At 39.2% G+C, this 13,484-nt stretch overlaps 1 protein-coding gene across 1 annotated transcript in view; it reads right to left on the bottom strand.

Annotated features, from left to right (window-relative positions):
- obscnb (obscurin, cytoskeletal calmodulin and titin-interacting RhoGEF b) overlaps nucleotides 1-13,484 on the bottom strand; it is a 70,904-nt gene that overhangs the window by 12,036 nt on the left and 45,384 nt on the right. Inside the window, exons 55-73 of the mRNA XM_059344818.1 lie at nucleotides 12,682-12,939; nucleotides 12,151-12,417; nucleotides 11,640-11,912; nucleotides 8,580-8,846; nucleotides 8,091-8,366; nucleotides 7,111-7,383; nucleotides 6,012-6,302; nucleotides 5,808-5,837; nucleotides 4,295-5,581; nucleotides 3,049-3,330; nucleotides 2,011-2,092; nucleotides 1,814-1,935; nucleotides 1,473-1,670; nucleotides 1,329-1,361; nucleotides 1,134-1,232; nucleotides 809-1,027; nucleotides 611-644; nucleotides 439-491; nucleotides 200-298 (exon numbers count right to left, since the gene is read on the bottom strand). Of these exons, the coding sequence (XP_059200801.1) occupies nucleotides 200-298; nucleotides 439-491; nucleotides 611-644; nucleotides 809-1,027; nucleotides 1,134-1,232; nucleotides 1,329-1,361; nucleotides 1,473-1,670; nucleotides 1,814-1,935; nucleotides 2,011-2,092; nucleotides 3,049-3,330; nucleotides 4,295-5,581; nucleotides 5,808-5,837; nucleotides 6,012-6,302; nucleotides 7,111-7,383; nucleotides 8,091-8,366; nucleotides 8,580-8,846; nucleotides 11,640-11,912; nucleotides 12,151-12,417; nucleotides 12,682-12,939 (4,443 nt within the window). The remainder of the gene's footprint in view (nucleotides 1-199; nucleotides 299-438; nucleotides 492-610; nucleotides 645-808; nucleotides 1,028-1,133; nucleotides 1,233-1,328; nucleotides 1,362-1,472; nucleotides 1,671-1,813; nucleotides 1,936-2,010; nucleotides 2,093-3,048; nucleotides 3,331-4,294; nucleotides 5,582-5,807; nucleotides 5,838-6,011; nucleotides 6,303-7,110; nucleotides 7,384-8,090; nucleotides 8,367-8,579; nucleotides 8,847-11,639; nucleotides 11,913-12,150; nucleotides 12,418-12,681; nucleotides 12,940-13,484) is intronic.

The following is a 13,484-nucleotide window of genomic DNA, read 5'->3' as shown; positions in this document are numbered from 1 at the left end:
AAGCCTGATCATGTTACACTAAGCTTGGTTGGTAGAAATACCTAATTAAATCCAGTTTTCTGGAATGCTCCCATGATATATTTTAACATTGCTCAGTATTTCTAATAGAAGGTACTTTAAACTGTAACAACTCTTTCAAATTAAAACCAAATAATTAAATATGGAATTGTATAGAGAACAGTCTATAATAGATACTTACCTTGGGTAATCTTTGCTGATACCATTTCAGTGATCTGGGAGGTGAGTTTCATGAGGAATTCCTCTGTACCTACTTCACCGAGGTAAGGTATTTTACCCTCTTAAGTCACACACAAAGAGGAAAGAACAGCATAAATATTACAGTATTAATTTCTAATTCTAGTAATTTATGTTACTATAAAAAAACAGATGATATTACTATACATAATATATGCCAGTGTATGAGGAGATACGCCTCACCTTTTCCTCTGCCAGCCTCATCTTCTGGAGGACTAACTGTAATTCCAAGAACCCTGGGGAGAAATAAATGTTACATTTTACATATTTATGTATTTAAAATGTATTTTACATACACTTTTTTTTAATGTGCAGTGCTGCAATTCTGAATCTGAAATCCCAAGGAAAAACTTACTCTGAGGGTTTGGTTTCTTTCTTTGGTTGTGGTGCTAAAGTAAAAAAAAAAAAAGAAAAAAAAAGAAACACATTTATATTTACAATCAAACCCAGGAGACAAATTAAGGTGTTTGCATGAAGTGTCAAATTCAAAGACACGACTCAAAAGTTAATACAATTTCTATATAGAGTGCCCATTTGAGTTTGCCTTCCTTACTCTCATCAACCTCGAGGTGGGCAGTGCATATGGACTGTCCTGCTCTATTTGTAGCAATACAGGTGTAGGCGCCAGTGTATTCTGTGCCCACGTCCATCAAGATGAGGCTGTGCTGCCGCCCCGAGCTTGCTATTTTGTATCCTTTGGTATCAGGCTTGATCCACAGGACATCTTCTATTGATTCCTCCTTCAGCCAGGAGACCATTGGAGTGGGAGAGCCTGAAAAAGGTAACGGTAAGTTTTTTTTTAACACAAAATGAAGCTTTTTGGTTGTTCCTAGAGTACTTAAGCTGTTAAAGGATGTCACTCAGTAATATAAACAAACCTTCTACTTTGACAGACAGAGTGATGCTGGCTCCTTGTTTCACCTTCCTGTTGCTGAACCTTTCGATGAAACGGGGTGGCACCAGGGGCTCCTTGGGGTCTGTAAAAATATAGCACAAGACAAAAATACTCTTATAATATATACTCTTATAATATATTATGTATCTACAAGTTTGTAGGATAACTTTCACTGTACCTCTTTTATCTTGTGGCATGACCTCCCCTGGATCTGTTGCAAAATACAGTTGTTACTGTATCTATAAACATCTTAATTGCATATTTTAAGCTGAAAGTACAATATTAGAAGTATCTCATGCTCATTTTGTGTGTGCATACATACTCAGAACTATCAGGCGAGCCGAGGAGTAAGCAGAACCAGCTGCATTGGTGATGTAAGCAGAGTACTCTCCCATATCCGATTTCTTAACCTTCAAGATCTCGACACCATGAATATCTCTCTCTGCTTGCAACAGAATCCTTTCTGAGGGTCGCAGAGGGTGGCCATCTTTGAACCAGTATACTCTGGGTTTGGGGAAGCCTGGAAACATTTTTTTTTAAAATTGATATTTCAGAAACAGCAATCTTTAGTCACATGCAATTTTCTGTGGGTTGACTTAATTTTTAAATTTTTAATTTTTTGTCTCAGATAAACTAACATTTAGAATTGGTTATTTAACTTACCCTTTACTTTAAGCTGCATTTTAGCAATAGGTGAACCTGGACTGACATGAACATCATGAAGCTCATCCACAAGTTGTGGTAGCTGATCATCTTCAGCCACAGACTCAAATGTCTCAGTTTCCCTGCACAAGGAGAGGACACATATTTATTCATATTATAGTTATATTAATTATATGAATTGTATTATATTAACTTACCTGGACATGTAGCCCTTAGCACTGATATAGGAAGATGTTTCAGTGGCATCAGCAGCAGTGTCATAGTCTGAGCTGCAAGACACTGATGGAAAAGATTGATGCACAGCATTAAACAGTGATCATTGCAATCATAAGGAACAATGAGGGACAATTATGTGTCTCAATACATGTGATTGTGTAATTTTAAATTGTGAGAATCAGTGTGAGTTTCACACTGAGCCATTGTATTTGAATGCTAGATGCTTTTTGAGATTTCTGACTAGTATTTTAAGTAGGGTTATTGTGACAAGATGGTCGTTTAGTAACGTGTTTCAGGTCAGGAGGTTAACTGGGAAAAGGTTTAAAATAGGGAAATGCAGATGTTGCACTCATACTGTTATATAACATCAATCAGCTAAGTTCAATCCATTCTGGTAATTATTTTGCAGTAATTGTGATATTTTGTTTGATCTACTTTCTGTAAAATCACTTTTTCAGCTTCAGTTCTCAATTTTTACTTTTCCTAACTTAACTAAAAAAGAATGTGCCTTCATTTTTTTTTGCAAGAGATGTAGATTAAAAAATGTAAGTCTAAGAGCTGACAACACCTTCATAACATTTCTACTGTATATGCTATACCTGTGCTTTAAATTATAAAATAAAATGTTTAACTCAAGATGTCATTTTTTGTTCACCTGGTCTTTCACAAACAAAAGTATTCTAGATAGATAGATAGATAGATAGATAGATAGATAGATAGATAGATAGATAGATAGATAGATAGATAGATAGATTACTTTATTCATCCCCGAAGGGAAATTCGATTGTCACAGCAGTCCGGTATTCAAGTACAATAAAATACAATAGAATAAAATAGAATAAAATACTGAGGTAGCATAAATAAAAACAACAATAGAAAAAAAACACAGAATAGAACAAGAACAAAGACACTTAAGAAGTTAAGAAAAGAACATCAGTTGTTAGAACTTAGCTGTGGTGCTAGCTTTCTGCACCACAAAACAAAAAAACTGTGTGTGCATGAAATGTATGTTTACTCACCGTCAACCCTGAGTTCAGCCTTGGTTGCTGCGAGGCCGCTGTTGTTTTCAGCTGTGCAGCGGTAGACTCCCATGTCAGTGGGCAGCACGGTTGTAATGATGAGCTGGTGGCAGCCCTCCTGGTCTTCATTGATCATGTAATGATCATTCTCCTCCAGCAATTTGCCGTCCTTATACCAGCGAACAGTGGGAGGGGGCTTACCGATCACAACGCAGTCAAAGCTGACTGGATAACCATCTGGAACATCCTGACTTTGTAGCTGTGTCAAAAAGACCGGGGCAGCTGGGTAAAGAGAGCAAATAGACAGAGAATCAAAATGTTAAAAAACAACAACATAAAATATGAATCAGAGCGATAAATACATGTAAATGTTTATGCTAGATAGCAAGTGCAAAATGAAAGTGGTCAACATGGCACCAAGGTTATAATAGTTTGGGATTTTTCATTAGTTTTAGTTTTAATTTCGTTGTGAATTTTTGTTTTCAAATTCAGTTAGTTTTAGTTAGTTTTCAGAGTGAGTTTGCTAGTTTTAGTTTAGTTTTTATTTTTTGAAAATGCTTAGTTTTAGTTTAGTATTTATTAGTTTTAGTGTTAGTTTTAGTTTTTTTGTAATGGGCTATATGTTGGGTGCGACATTCAAAGTGGTCGTAATAAATTTTGCCTTTATTTCCTTTGGTTTATCCATCTCAGCCCCAATAAAGTTATTAACTCTTACAGTTCTGGGTGTTTTGAATTTTGGTTAGAGTGTAGACGTCCCAGTCTCAGTAAACATATTTACCATGTGTTGCATGTTCAAATAGAAACACTGAATTATGAATGAAAAAAGTTGACAAAAACGAAAACTAAGGACATTTTCACTATAATTTTAGTTAGTTTTGTAACCACAAAATACAGTTTCAGTTAGTTATCGTTTTTTTAAAAACTCTAGTTTTTATTTCAGTTAACGAAAATGTTTTTTCAATTCTAGTTTTCGTTATTTCGTTAGTTTTCTTTAACTATAATAACCTTGCATGGCACTTACACATCACATTATGTGGATCACTTTTAGCATTCTTTATCAACTAAAGGATGTACAGATGTGTCTTAGTAGTAAACTAATAAGCAAATTAATTGTGAAATGTGAATATTTCAGATATGGCCTTCTTGCTTTGCATGATAAAATTATGCACGATGTTGTCACAATATTGATTATTTAGAAAGTTTATAAGAATTGTATATTGATTTTAACAGACCATGCGTTTCTTACCTGGGGCTCCAGTCATAAATGCAGGAGGCGGTCTATCTTGCGTGGGGGTCTGTGTGCCATCTTGCGTGTAGCCCATCTTTCTAATTCGCAGCTCCACTTTGAGAGCTCCGGCCTCCAGGATGGTGGTCTCCACAGGAACCCCATGGACTGTGAACATCTCCTGGAACCTCTTTGAGGCAACCTCAGCGTCTGTCCGTGTGTCAAAGCGAATGTAGATGTAAGTGTCGTCCTCACGGTAGGAGTGGGGATCAGGGCACAGGTCTCCTTCATCTGCGCTGAGAAATGGTTCTTCCTCAACATCTGGTGGGAGACGGGTGCGCAACAGGCGCCGAAGACGTCTGCTTGCCTGCCTCAGCGACTCATCCATCTCACTTCCTGAGGAGCTGTCAGGCTCGCTGTCAGCACTGTAGCCCACTGTCAGTGGTCGTCGCCCAGATGATTCTCTCGCTGTTCCTACTGTGACCTTACCGCTGTGAGAAGTGACTCCAAACTTGTTGGTGACCTCACAGGTGTAAACCCCAGTATCCTTTGTTGTGATAGCAGTGATGACCAGGGAGCAAGTTCCATCATTGTAGATATCAATATGGTGGTGCTTACCATCTGTCAGTGCTTCTCCATCCTTCAGCCATCGCACCTTATCAGGTTTGCCTTCTGCCACACATTCCAGATGTATGGTGCCATTAGGTTCTTTGGTCTGGTCTTTGAAGGCCTCTTTAAAGACAGGGCGCATGTCCTTGCGGGCTTTGTAGCCCTTGAAGGCAGCTTGAATCTTAACAGCAGCGTCTCTGAGCTCAGGCTCATCCTCTTTACTGATCTCCATGATGCTAGTCTCTTCTGTGGACACATGTTTTTCACTTGTCTGCTGAATTATGGTTGTTTCCACTTTAATGTGCTGCACTGTTCTCTCCTCTGCCATCTGGAAATGTTGAAAGAACCTCTCAGTGGTCATAGGCTCTGACTGTTTGGTCGCTGTGACAGCAGATGTGCTGCTCTCCTTGAGGAAGGAGACAAGCGATGGACCCCCAGGAACAGACTCCTCCCCAGAGCTGGAGTACAATTTGGACTCTGTCTGTGTCTTAGACACAATGACCTGCTCCTTCTCTCCTGATTTTACTTCCACTTTCTCTGAGGCCTTTCTTTTACTATCGTCCTCAGGTTGTTCAGTGATGGAGTCCAAAGTTGGTTCTCGGCTCATGCGCCGTTTCTTGGCTGATTCCTCCCATAGCTCATGGAGATCCCCTTCTTCAGCAGCTTCTGGAGGCAAACTGGGTTGTCCCATCACTTCACCTATAACCAAAAGCATGCTTTCAATGTTACTATACCTTTAGAGTTGCCATCAGTATCCACATAGCACAAAACCTACTTAACTGATGCTAGATCCGGTTGATTAAAACTATAAAACTATTTATTCCAGCCTAGCATAACAGAATTAGTTTGAGAAGGATAAACGTATCACAGTAGAACTTGCAGGATAAAGGCAAAAAATGTACTAAACAAACACAGAATGTATTACCTGGGCAGATAAGTGGCTGCTTGGGTGCCTCTGTGTAACAATGAGAAAACAATCACATACATTATGTTGCAGTTTGTGAAACTAAATTGCTTTATACGGCTGTTATCGTATTATTTGGTATAAAATATAACAAATAGCACTTAACTGAGCAATATTAGGCCATCAAGGCTATCAAGCCTGACAAACAAACATACATCCACTCACCAAGTTGCACAGTCTGAGGCAACTCCACAGGCTCTCCAATCCCAGCTTTGTTGAGGGCTGCCACTCTAAACCTGTAGCCACTACCAGCGGTGAGATTTTCAACCACAAACTCTGTGTTACACACAGGTTCTGAATGACTTGGAAGCCAGAGGGCACTGTCTACCAGCCGCATCTCCACCCTGTAGCCCAAAATGGGACTCCCTCCATCATGTAGAGGAGTGAACCATGACAGGCTGACAGACTTTTCAGTCTTACTGAGGACCTCTGGGTCCTCTGGAGGATCAGGTACAGCTGTTAAGAAAGAAAGACACAGGTGTATGCATATTTAAAAAAAGGAAAATTATTATATTGACAGATTCAGTTTTAGAATAATATAAACATATGCACACAATATACGGACATACATACATACATACATAATTAATGAACAAACATTATTAAAATGGCTAAAATTAAAGTAAATAACATTACATAAATGGTGAAATAATAATGCTTTTTATAAAAATAATTATATAATACTATTATATTATATAATACATTTAAAATTGATACATTGCCATGATGCATTTACAATAAATATATGTTTTGTTCGTCTGTGAGTTTGTATGTGATTCTTTCCAAAGTCAAAGAGAGACATTTCTTGAAACTCTACCAAGTGCTAGGTTTTCAGGTACCGGTATTTGATGTTAATGCTATAAACGTTTTTGCTTGTAAAAGCCAAATGTCTACAAATATCTCATCTCTGCATTTTATATTATGTATTTCCAAATGGATGTGTGTTCCCTCTGTATATTCTTTTTTGTGAACAACTTTTTTATTGCTTTTAAAGACAGAACAAGTACAGCAGTCCGATAAAATTAAAAGGTACATTACAATCAAATTAAAAATAATAGTAATAATAATAATAATAATGAAATAAAATTTAAAAAAATAAAAATAGGAAAAATTAAAAATTAACCCTCTGTATATACTTTAAATAACTTAACTTTAAAAAACTGCAACATAAAACAAAATTATTTAAAAATGATAATACTTTAATATGTGTAATATTACAAACATTATTATAAGAAAAGGTTACAAAACATCCTTAGGCACTTACTGATGATGGTGAGCTTGGCCAAAGAGAGAGCATCTCGAGCAGCAAATGTAATTTCCTGTTGTGGCAACAGAGGTGCCTGCCTCAGGACGAGGCGATAAGAACAGCCATCAACCCTGGTAGACCAAAGGTCACTGGACTTGAGTTCAACTCCATTAGCATACCAGGCTACTTCTGCAGCAGGGACCGGCTCAGTGAGCTCAACAGTAAACTCAACCTTCTCTCCTACTGCAGCCACCTTGTCCTCCAGACCCTTTACAACGTCCAGCTGCCAGCCTGATAAGATGAAATCCATATTCTCAGTTAAAGTTTATTATGTCAGCATGCATAACTCAGGCAAGATAATTCTATAAATACAACTTAACCCCCTGAGAACCTGCGTCCTTATATGTGGACATTACATTTTAGGTTTGCAGGACCTTATACTTCATTCTGCTTAACTATGACATGTTGTCCTCAGCAGTACACACTCTAGAAAATACATCAATGAGTGAAAAAATCAGATGGCAGCATCTTGGTAAAGTCAATCAACAGCTTATCCCCAGAAAAAAGTGGACCAGGTAATAAACCTGATCAGATTTTATGGTTAAAACTTGTTTATTTGTGCTCAATAATGTTTGTAGTTTGAGATTCTGTACAAATTTGACTATTTTTAGCAATAGCAACAAGCTACGACTGCTAATCAGGAAGTTCTCATTTGACAACGAATAGATTTTGCAATCGTTCTTTCAAAGAGAGGCTGTAAATGTATGGAAATAAACAGATTTACACACTGGTGAATTAATTGTGTTCTACAGTAAAATAACGCTTAGTTTTTAATAATACTTTGTTTTTAATAATGCTTTGTTTTTAATAATGCTTAGTTTTTGTACTTATCATGTCCTACTAATCCTACATATTTAGGAGAAACTAACAATACTTACCAAACTAAAGCTTGGGTCTGAGGAGGTTACAAATGTTAAGGGTTTGTCTGGATTACTCACCTTTGACAGAGAGTTTGGCAGATGTGGATGCCGTGCCTGCTTTGAAGGTCACTGTGCAACTGTCTGTCACTCGCAACTCTTTGAGCAGGAGAAGATGACGACGACCACTCTCAAATGTCACAATCTCAGCATTAGGGGACTCCTTCACTGGTTTCCCATCAAGGAGCCAGAGGAAATCTTTGCTCTCAGGACGAGAGATGGCGCACTCAAAGAGCGCTTCACCTCCATCAAAGGTTTCTAAATCCTCTAAGCCCTGGACAATGTCAATGGGTTTGCCTGAAAAAAAAAGAAATCCAAAAATGAAGAAAGAAAGAGAAAGCACAATTAAAAAAAGAGATTTGAAGAAGGAAGAATTTAAATAGTTTGGGATTCGTCAACAACTGGTGCAAATGATCTGTTTATTTGGCCACACAGATAAAATGTGAGACATGAGGGAGCAGAGGAGACTCTCAAGAGGTTGGTGGTCTTTCCATCTGGAGGGAAGCTCACCTTCCACATAAAGTGAAGCGACCGCGCAGGTCCCCTGTGCCTCACAGGAGTATGTGCCCCTGTCCTCAGCAGACACACGGCTAATGTACAAGCGAGCCACATTCCAGTCCTGCTCCACTACCACCCTTCGGCCATCAGGCTGCAATGGCTGCCCGTCTTTCTTCCACTGAGCCTTGACTGGCCTTGAGAACTGGCAGATGAACTCAGCCGGTTGGTTTTCAAGCACCCGAAGGTCCTCCATTTCGCTCACCACTTCAACTGTGGGATCTGAAGTTGGGATCAGGGGTCAAAGGATCAGGACTTGGCCATGAGATAGGATAGGGTATGGTTAGGAGAAGTGCATGATATGATGAATGACGTGAGCTTTTTAACCCCCAAAAGCATGTTGAAGTGAGGTTCATATGTGAATGGTATTATTATTATGTTTTAATGTATAGTCTAGGTCAAATTCTATGTGCCATGGGACAGTATCTCAAAGTATGATTAGGGGGTCAAAAAGTCCAATTGTCAAGATTCAGGGTTATGGTCACATTCATGGACCAAGAAGTGCTGACAGCCGATGACAAAAGAGGGGGTGCTTAAGTGGATAAAAATTCCAAACTCATGAGGTAGGTGTAGGGGAGGTTAGAGGTTTTAGTGCTTGAAGGTTAGGGGCAGGGCTTGGCGGGGTGGAATTGAGGCAAAGGGAAAGTTCAACAGCAGCCGGCTGGCATGGATGGGTGGAGCAGCACTTTTCTCACACAACATTCCTGTTGCCTCTATTCAGAGTTTCACTTACTCTGGACAATAAAACTTAAACACAACTTAACACCACCAAAATCAAGCCTACTGTAGGTTCCCCACTGAATCCAATCACAAAATTCATAATTTCCACTACCAAGGGACCATACACTTAGGGCTGCACATTTAACCATATAATAATCACGATCATGCTTTTGGCTTCAACCATTAAACTTGAACAGGTGCCACTTAACAATTTAAGACTGCATGGTCTAAAAACTATGCCTGGGCAGTATCAAAGCATTACTGTATACCAGAAGCAGAGATGGCTGCAGTTGAGGTCACTTTCATTTCATAGTCAAAATGTTTGATTTTCTCATTTTAAAAAGAGATTTGGTGAAAGCACCAATAGCAACTATAACATTAGCAGCGTTCAGTACATCTCTGAAATGAAGCTGATAATGTAAAATGTTGACATTCTGCCAGTGATGTAACTGGCACAACCATTCAGCGGCACAATCATTCACAATTTACAATGTGCCTCCAAGAGGCTGTGTTCATTGTTTGTTAATACTAGACATTTATTCAGCGACACTTCTAAGGAAAGACTTGGAGCCAATGATGCTAGCAAATGGAATCAAGTCAGTTTTGGTGCAGTGTGTCTCCCCATTCATTTGACAGCTTCTGTTTTGGATGGAAAGGCAGAAGGAATTCTGAATGGGTTGCAAGAGGTAATGTATATGAACCGAAGGACATTGGTTCATATACACTGAACATGAAATAACAAACAGCAGGGAGACATCAGAGGCATCAGTGAAAAGGCAGCAACTCCCAGTTATCCACCAGGGCGACTAGCCTCAACAAAATCATCTCAGCCATCATAACATTTCTGGTGGGGATGATTAAATGCAATACAATATGCAAACCCCACACACAAAGGCCAGCCTGAGCAACTACCCCATTGTATTTATATTTTCAAGAAGACATCCGTATTGCATATCACACCCTATTTTTTTTTAAATCTGGTTTGTCCTTCACAAAACAGTAGAAGCAGCTTTAAAAAGCTCAATAATTATAAAACTACTTGGTTCCAAAATATGAATAATTAGTTGTGGAAAATAGTAATCATCTCAGAACGTGAGAAACATCATCGTGATTACCATTGATTTATCATTTCAGCAGCCCAACATACAGCTCATAAGAAGGACTCGGAGAATCCAAAAGAGGAGCAAAAATAGTGCAAATAATATCTATTTTTACAAAAATGAAGCAATGATATTTGATATTTTCACTGACATATCTGAATAGTTTTACATGCAAAAATCTTGCTGTGGTGCTGCACCCAGTTGTATGTTTTGGATGAATGGATCAAAGCATACAGCATGGAAGTCTCTACTGCGATTATTATTATTAATGAAATGAGAAACAATGCTGCTCATGCATGATGAAGCACTGAAATGTAAAAATATACACGATTGATCTATTCATGAGCTTCAAACTTCCTATGTACCACTGCAGAAAACATCATAATCAATTGAATATTTATTTATGTTTTGCACCTAATTGTATTTGGTTAGTGCCAATGACACAATAAATCTGGTACATAAGTCTCCTGTGCATACAAATAAATTAGAAATTATCATAAATATTGCTATTAGTTAAATTTTACAATGAAGTGACAAACACAGCCTTGGATTAGCTGCAAATAATGTGATTGTAAATATTTGAAATGTAGAGTTAAAATTCTGCAGGGTCTAACAAGAGACTGAGAAATTTATGGGATTAGAACACTGACAAAAATCGCGCACTCGTAATGACACCCGCGCGATCGCAAATCAAACATCCGCGGGCGCATATTGTTTTTTCGAGCGCTTTCAAATCACTTGCGAGCTATTTTGTATCCTGCATCTCTGCTCCCTAGAGCAATATTGTAGCCTGCGAGGAGGAAAACACGATTTGCGCGCTCGCGGGTCCGTGCTCCTCTGTTCGCGCGTTACACTTTCACCTGCTCGCGCGGGCCGAGTCTGCACGCGCTCGAGTTTGTTTTTTTTAGTGGGCAGTATTTGTCAGTAAGGGGGCGGTCCTGGGCGGGCATGCCAATCACCATTGTACCGAATATATTTCCTCCTCGCAGGCTACAATATTGCTCTAGGGAGCAGAGATGCAGGATACAAAATAGCTCGCAAGTGATTTGAAAGCGCTCGAAAAAACAATATGCGCCCGCGGATGTTTGATTTGCGATCGCGCGGGTCTCATTACGAGTGCGCGATTTATGTCAGTGTTCTAATCCCATAGAAACTGCTAACTCAGTCTCTACTGATTATCTTTATAATGTGATACCTTTGACTAAGAGCTTGGCTGTTGATGTTAAACTGCCAGCTTTGAACGTGACAGTGCCGGAGTCATCTGTGGCCAGGTTCTTTAAGGTGAGTGTGTGGATGTGGCCCTGGATCAGCCCTATCTCACTGAAAGAGCTGTTCTCCAGCAAGGTGCCATCCAGCCACCACTGCACCGTGCCAGGTGCCCTACCAGACAGCTGGCAGGAGAATGTTGCCCATTCCCCAACAAAGACGTCGGTGGTCTTAAGACCACATACAATGAGGACTTCTTTCACTGTTGAGTGAAAAAATAGACATATGCCTCTAACTTACTCAGTATGAGAATTATGTCAACTTTACAAAGAAATTAAACACTGATAGAAAATAATCCCATGCAACATCACAGTTTACAAAGACATAGGCCAGACCTAAAAACATACTGAATATACTATTGGTAAAAAAATTATTGTAGAAAACGGTCAAAACTCATAAGCCTCAAGTAAACTAGACGTAACAGAAATAAAATAGGCTACCTTGCACTGCCAAAGAAGCTGTGGTGAGCTGGTCTCCTGCATCACAGGTGTAGTAGCCACTGTCTTCAGGCTCCAGGTTCCGCACACAGAGTTCTCGAACGCACCCTTCCTGCCTCATCTCAAACTTCTTATTGGACTGGAGGACCATGCCTCCTTTCCTCCACTCAACACGGACACCTGGCTTAGATAGCTCGCAGCGCAGGGTGACATCATCACCCTCTATGCCGTCCTGGTTCTTGAGCTCTTTATGGAAGGACACTGGTGCACCTGGTGAGAATTTTAAATGGGAAAGTTTGGCATCAGATTTTGAGATGGAAAGTTTTGCATCAGATAGTTGAGATGAAAAGACAAACATCTCTTTCGAACAAAGTTTAGCTGATGCACAGTGATGCCAGACTGGGTTTGTGGTTGAAGGATGTGGAAGTTCAAGAAATTTTCAGTTGTTCATTTCAACCATATCTTGGTCCACATTCTTCAATCTGATCAACAGGTAAGAGATTTTTTTTTTTCAGAGGTGGCATCGTTCTTTACCTTCCACAGTCAAGGTGACATCACAGTTTGCATCCCCAGTGTCACAAGTGTACATTCCTGAGTCCTCAGGCACCAGGTTGTGAATACGAAGCTGGTGGAATGCTCCGTTGTTCCTCAGGTCATACTTGAGACCTGCTCGGATGGCCACGTTGTTTCTGCTCCAGGTGACAGTGCCCTTGGTGTCAGAGATGGTGCAGGCCAGAGTGACAGTTTCGCCCTCTACTGCCACAGTGTTGTGTGGCTTCTCTAGAATTAGCACTGTAAATATGGGAAACCCGAAACTACATTTAATAATGGTAGCATTTATATGCTGTTTTTCCTTTTCACTTTATTTACAGACCTGACATTTATCATTTCCAAGCTAAATAAACATGAATTCATGTATGCATGCAGTTACTATTACATGCTATATTATAAGAAAAAAAAATTGATAAATTATGTATTTGATAACATTACATCTTCAAGAAATTCTTAAAAAATTCAGTTTTCAATGATTTATCTCCTAAAGCTGTGGTAGGCATTTTTTTTTTTTTGGCGTCATTGGGCAAAAATCCCATAATAACCTTTCAGTATGTCGTAATTGAATTGGTCTGACAGAATAATTTTTACACCTGCCCGGCAACACCTGCCTACACTGCAAAGCAACCAAAAAACAAGACGGACTTTAAAAAAGGAAAGTCTCAAATGGAGGTGTCAATCTTCTTCTATAATCATAGTCAGTCATCTCAAACGGTATTACAGGCCCACAGGTTTGCAAGAAACCAGGTAATCCTCAAAAAAAAAATGCTGCTTTGGGATCACAA

Source organism: Centropristis striata, chromosome 11 (assembly GCF_030273125.1).
Source record: "Centropristis striata isolate RG_2023a ecotype Rhode Island chromosome 11, C.striata_1.0, whole genome shotgun sequence".
Classification (NCBI taxonomy): domain Eukaryota; kingdom Metazoa; phylum Chordata; class Actinopteri; order Perciformes; family Serranidae; genus Centropristis; species Centropristis striata.
Note: the sequence above shows the minus strand (reverse complement) of the source record. Positions and strands in the feature narration are given on the sequence as shown.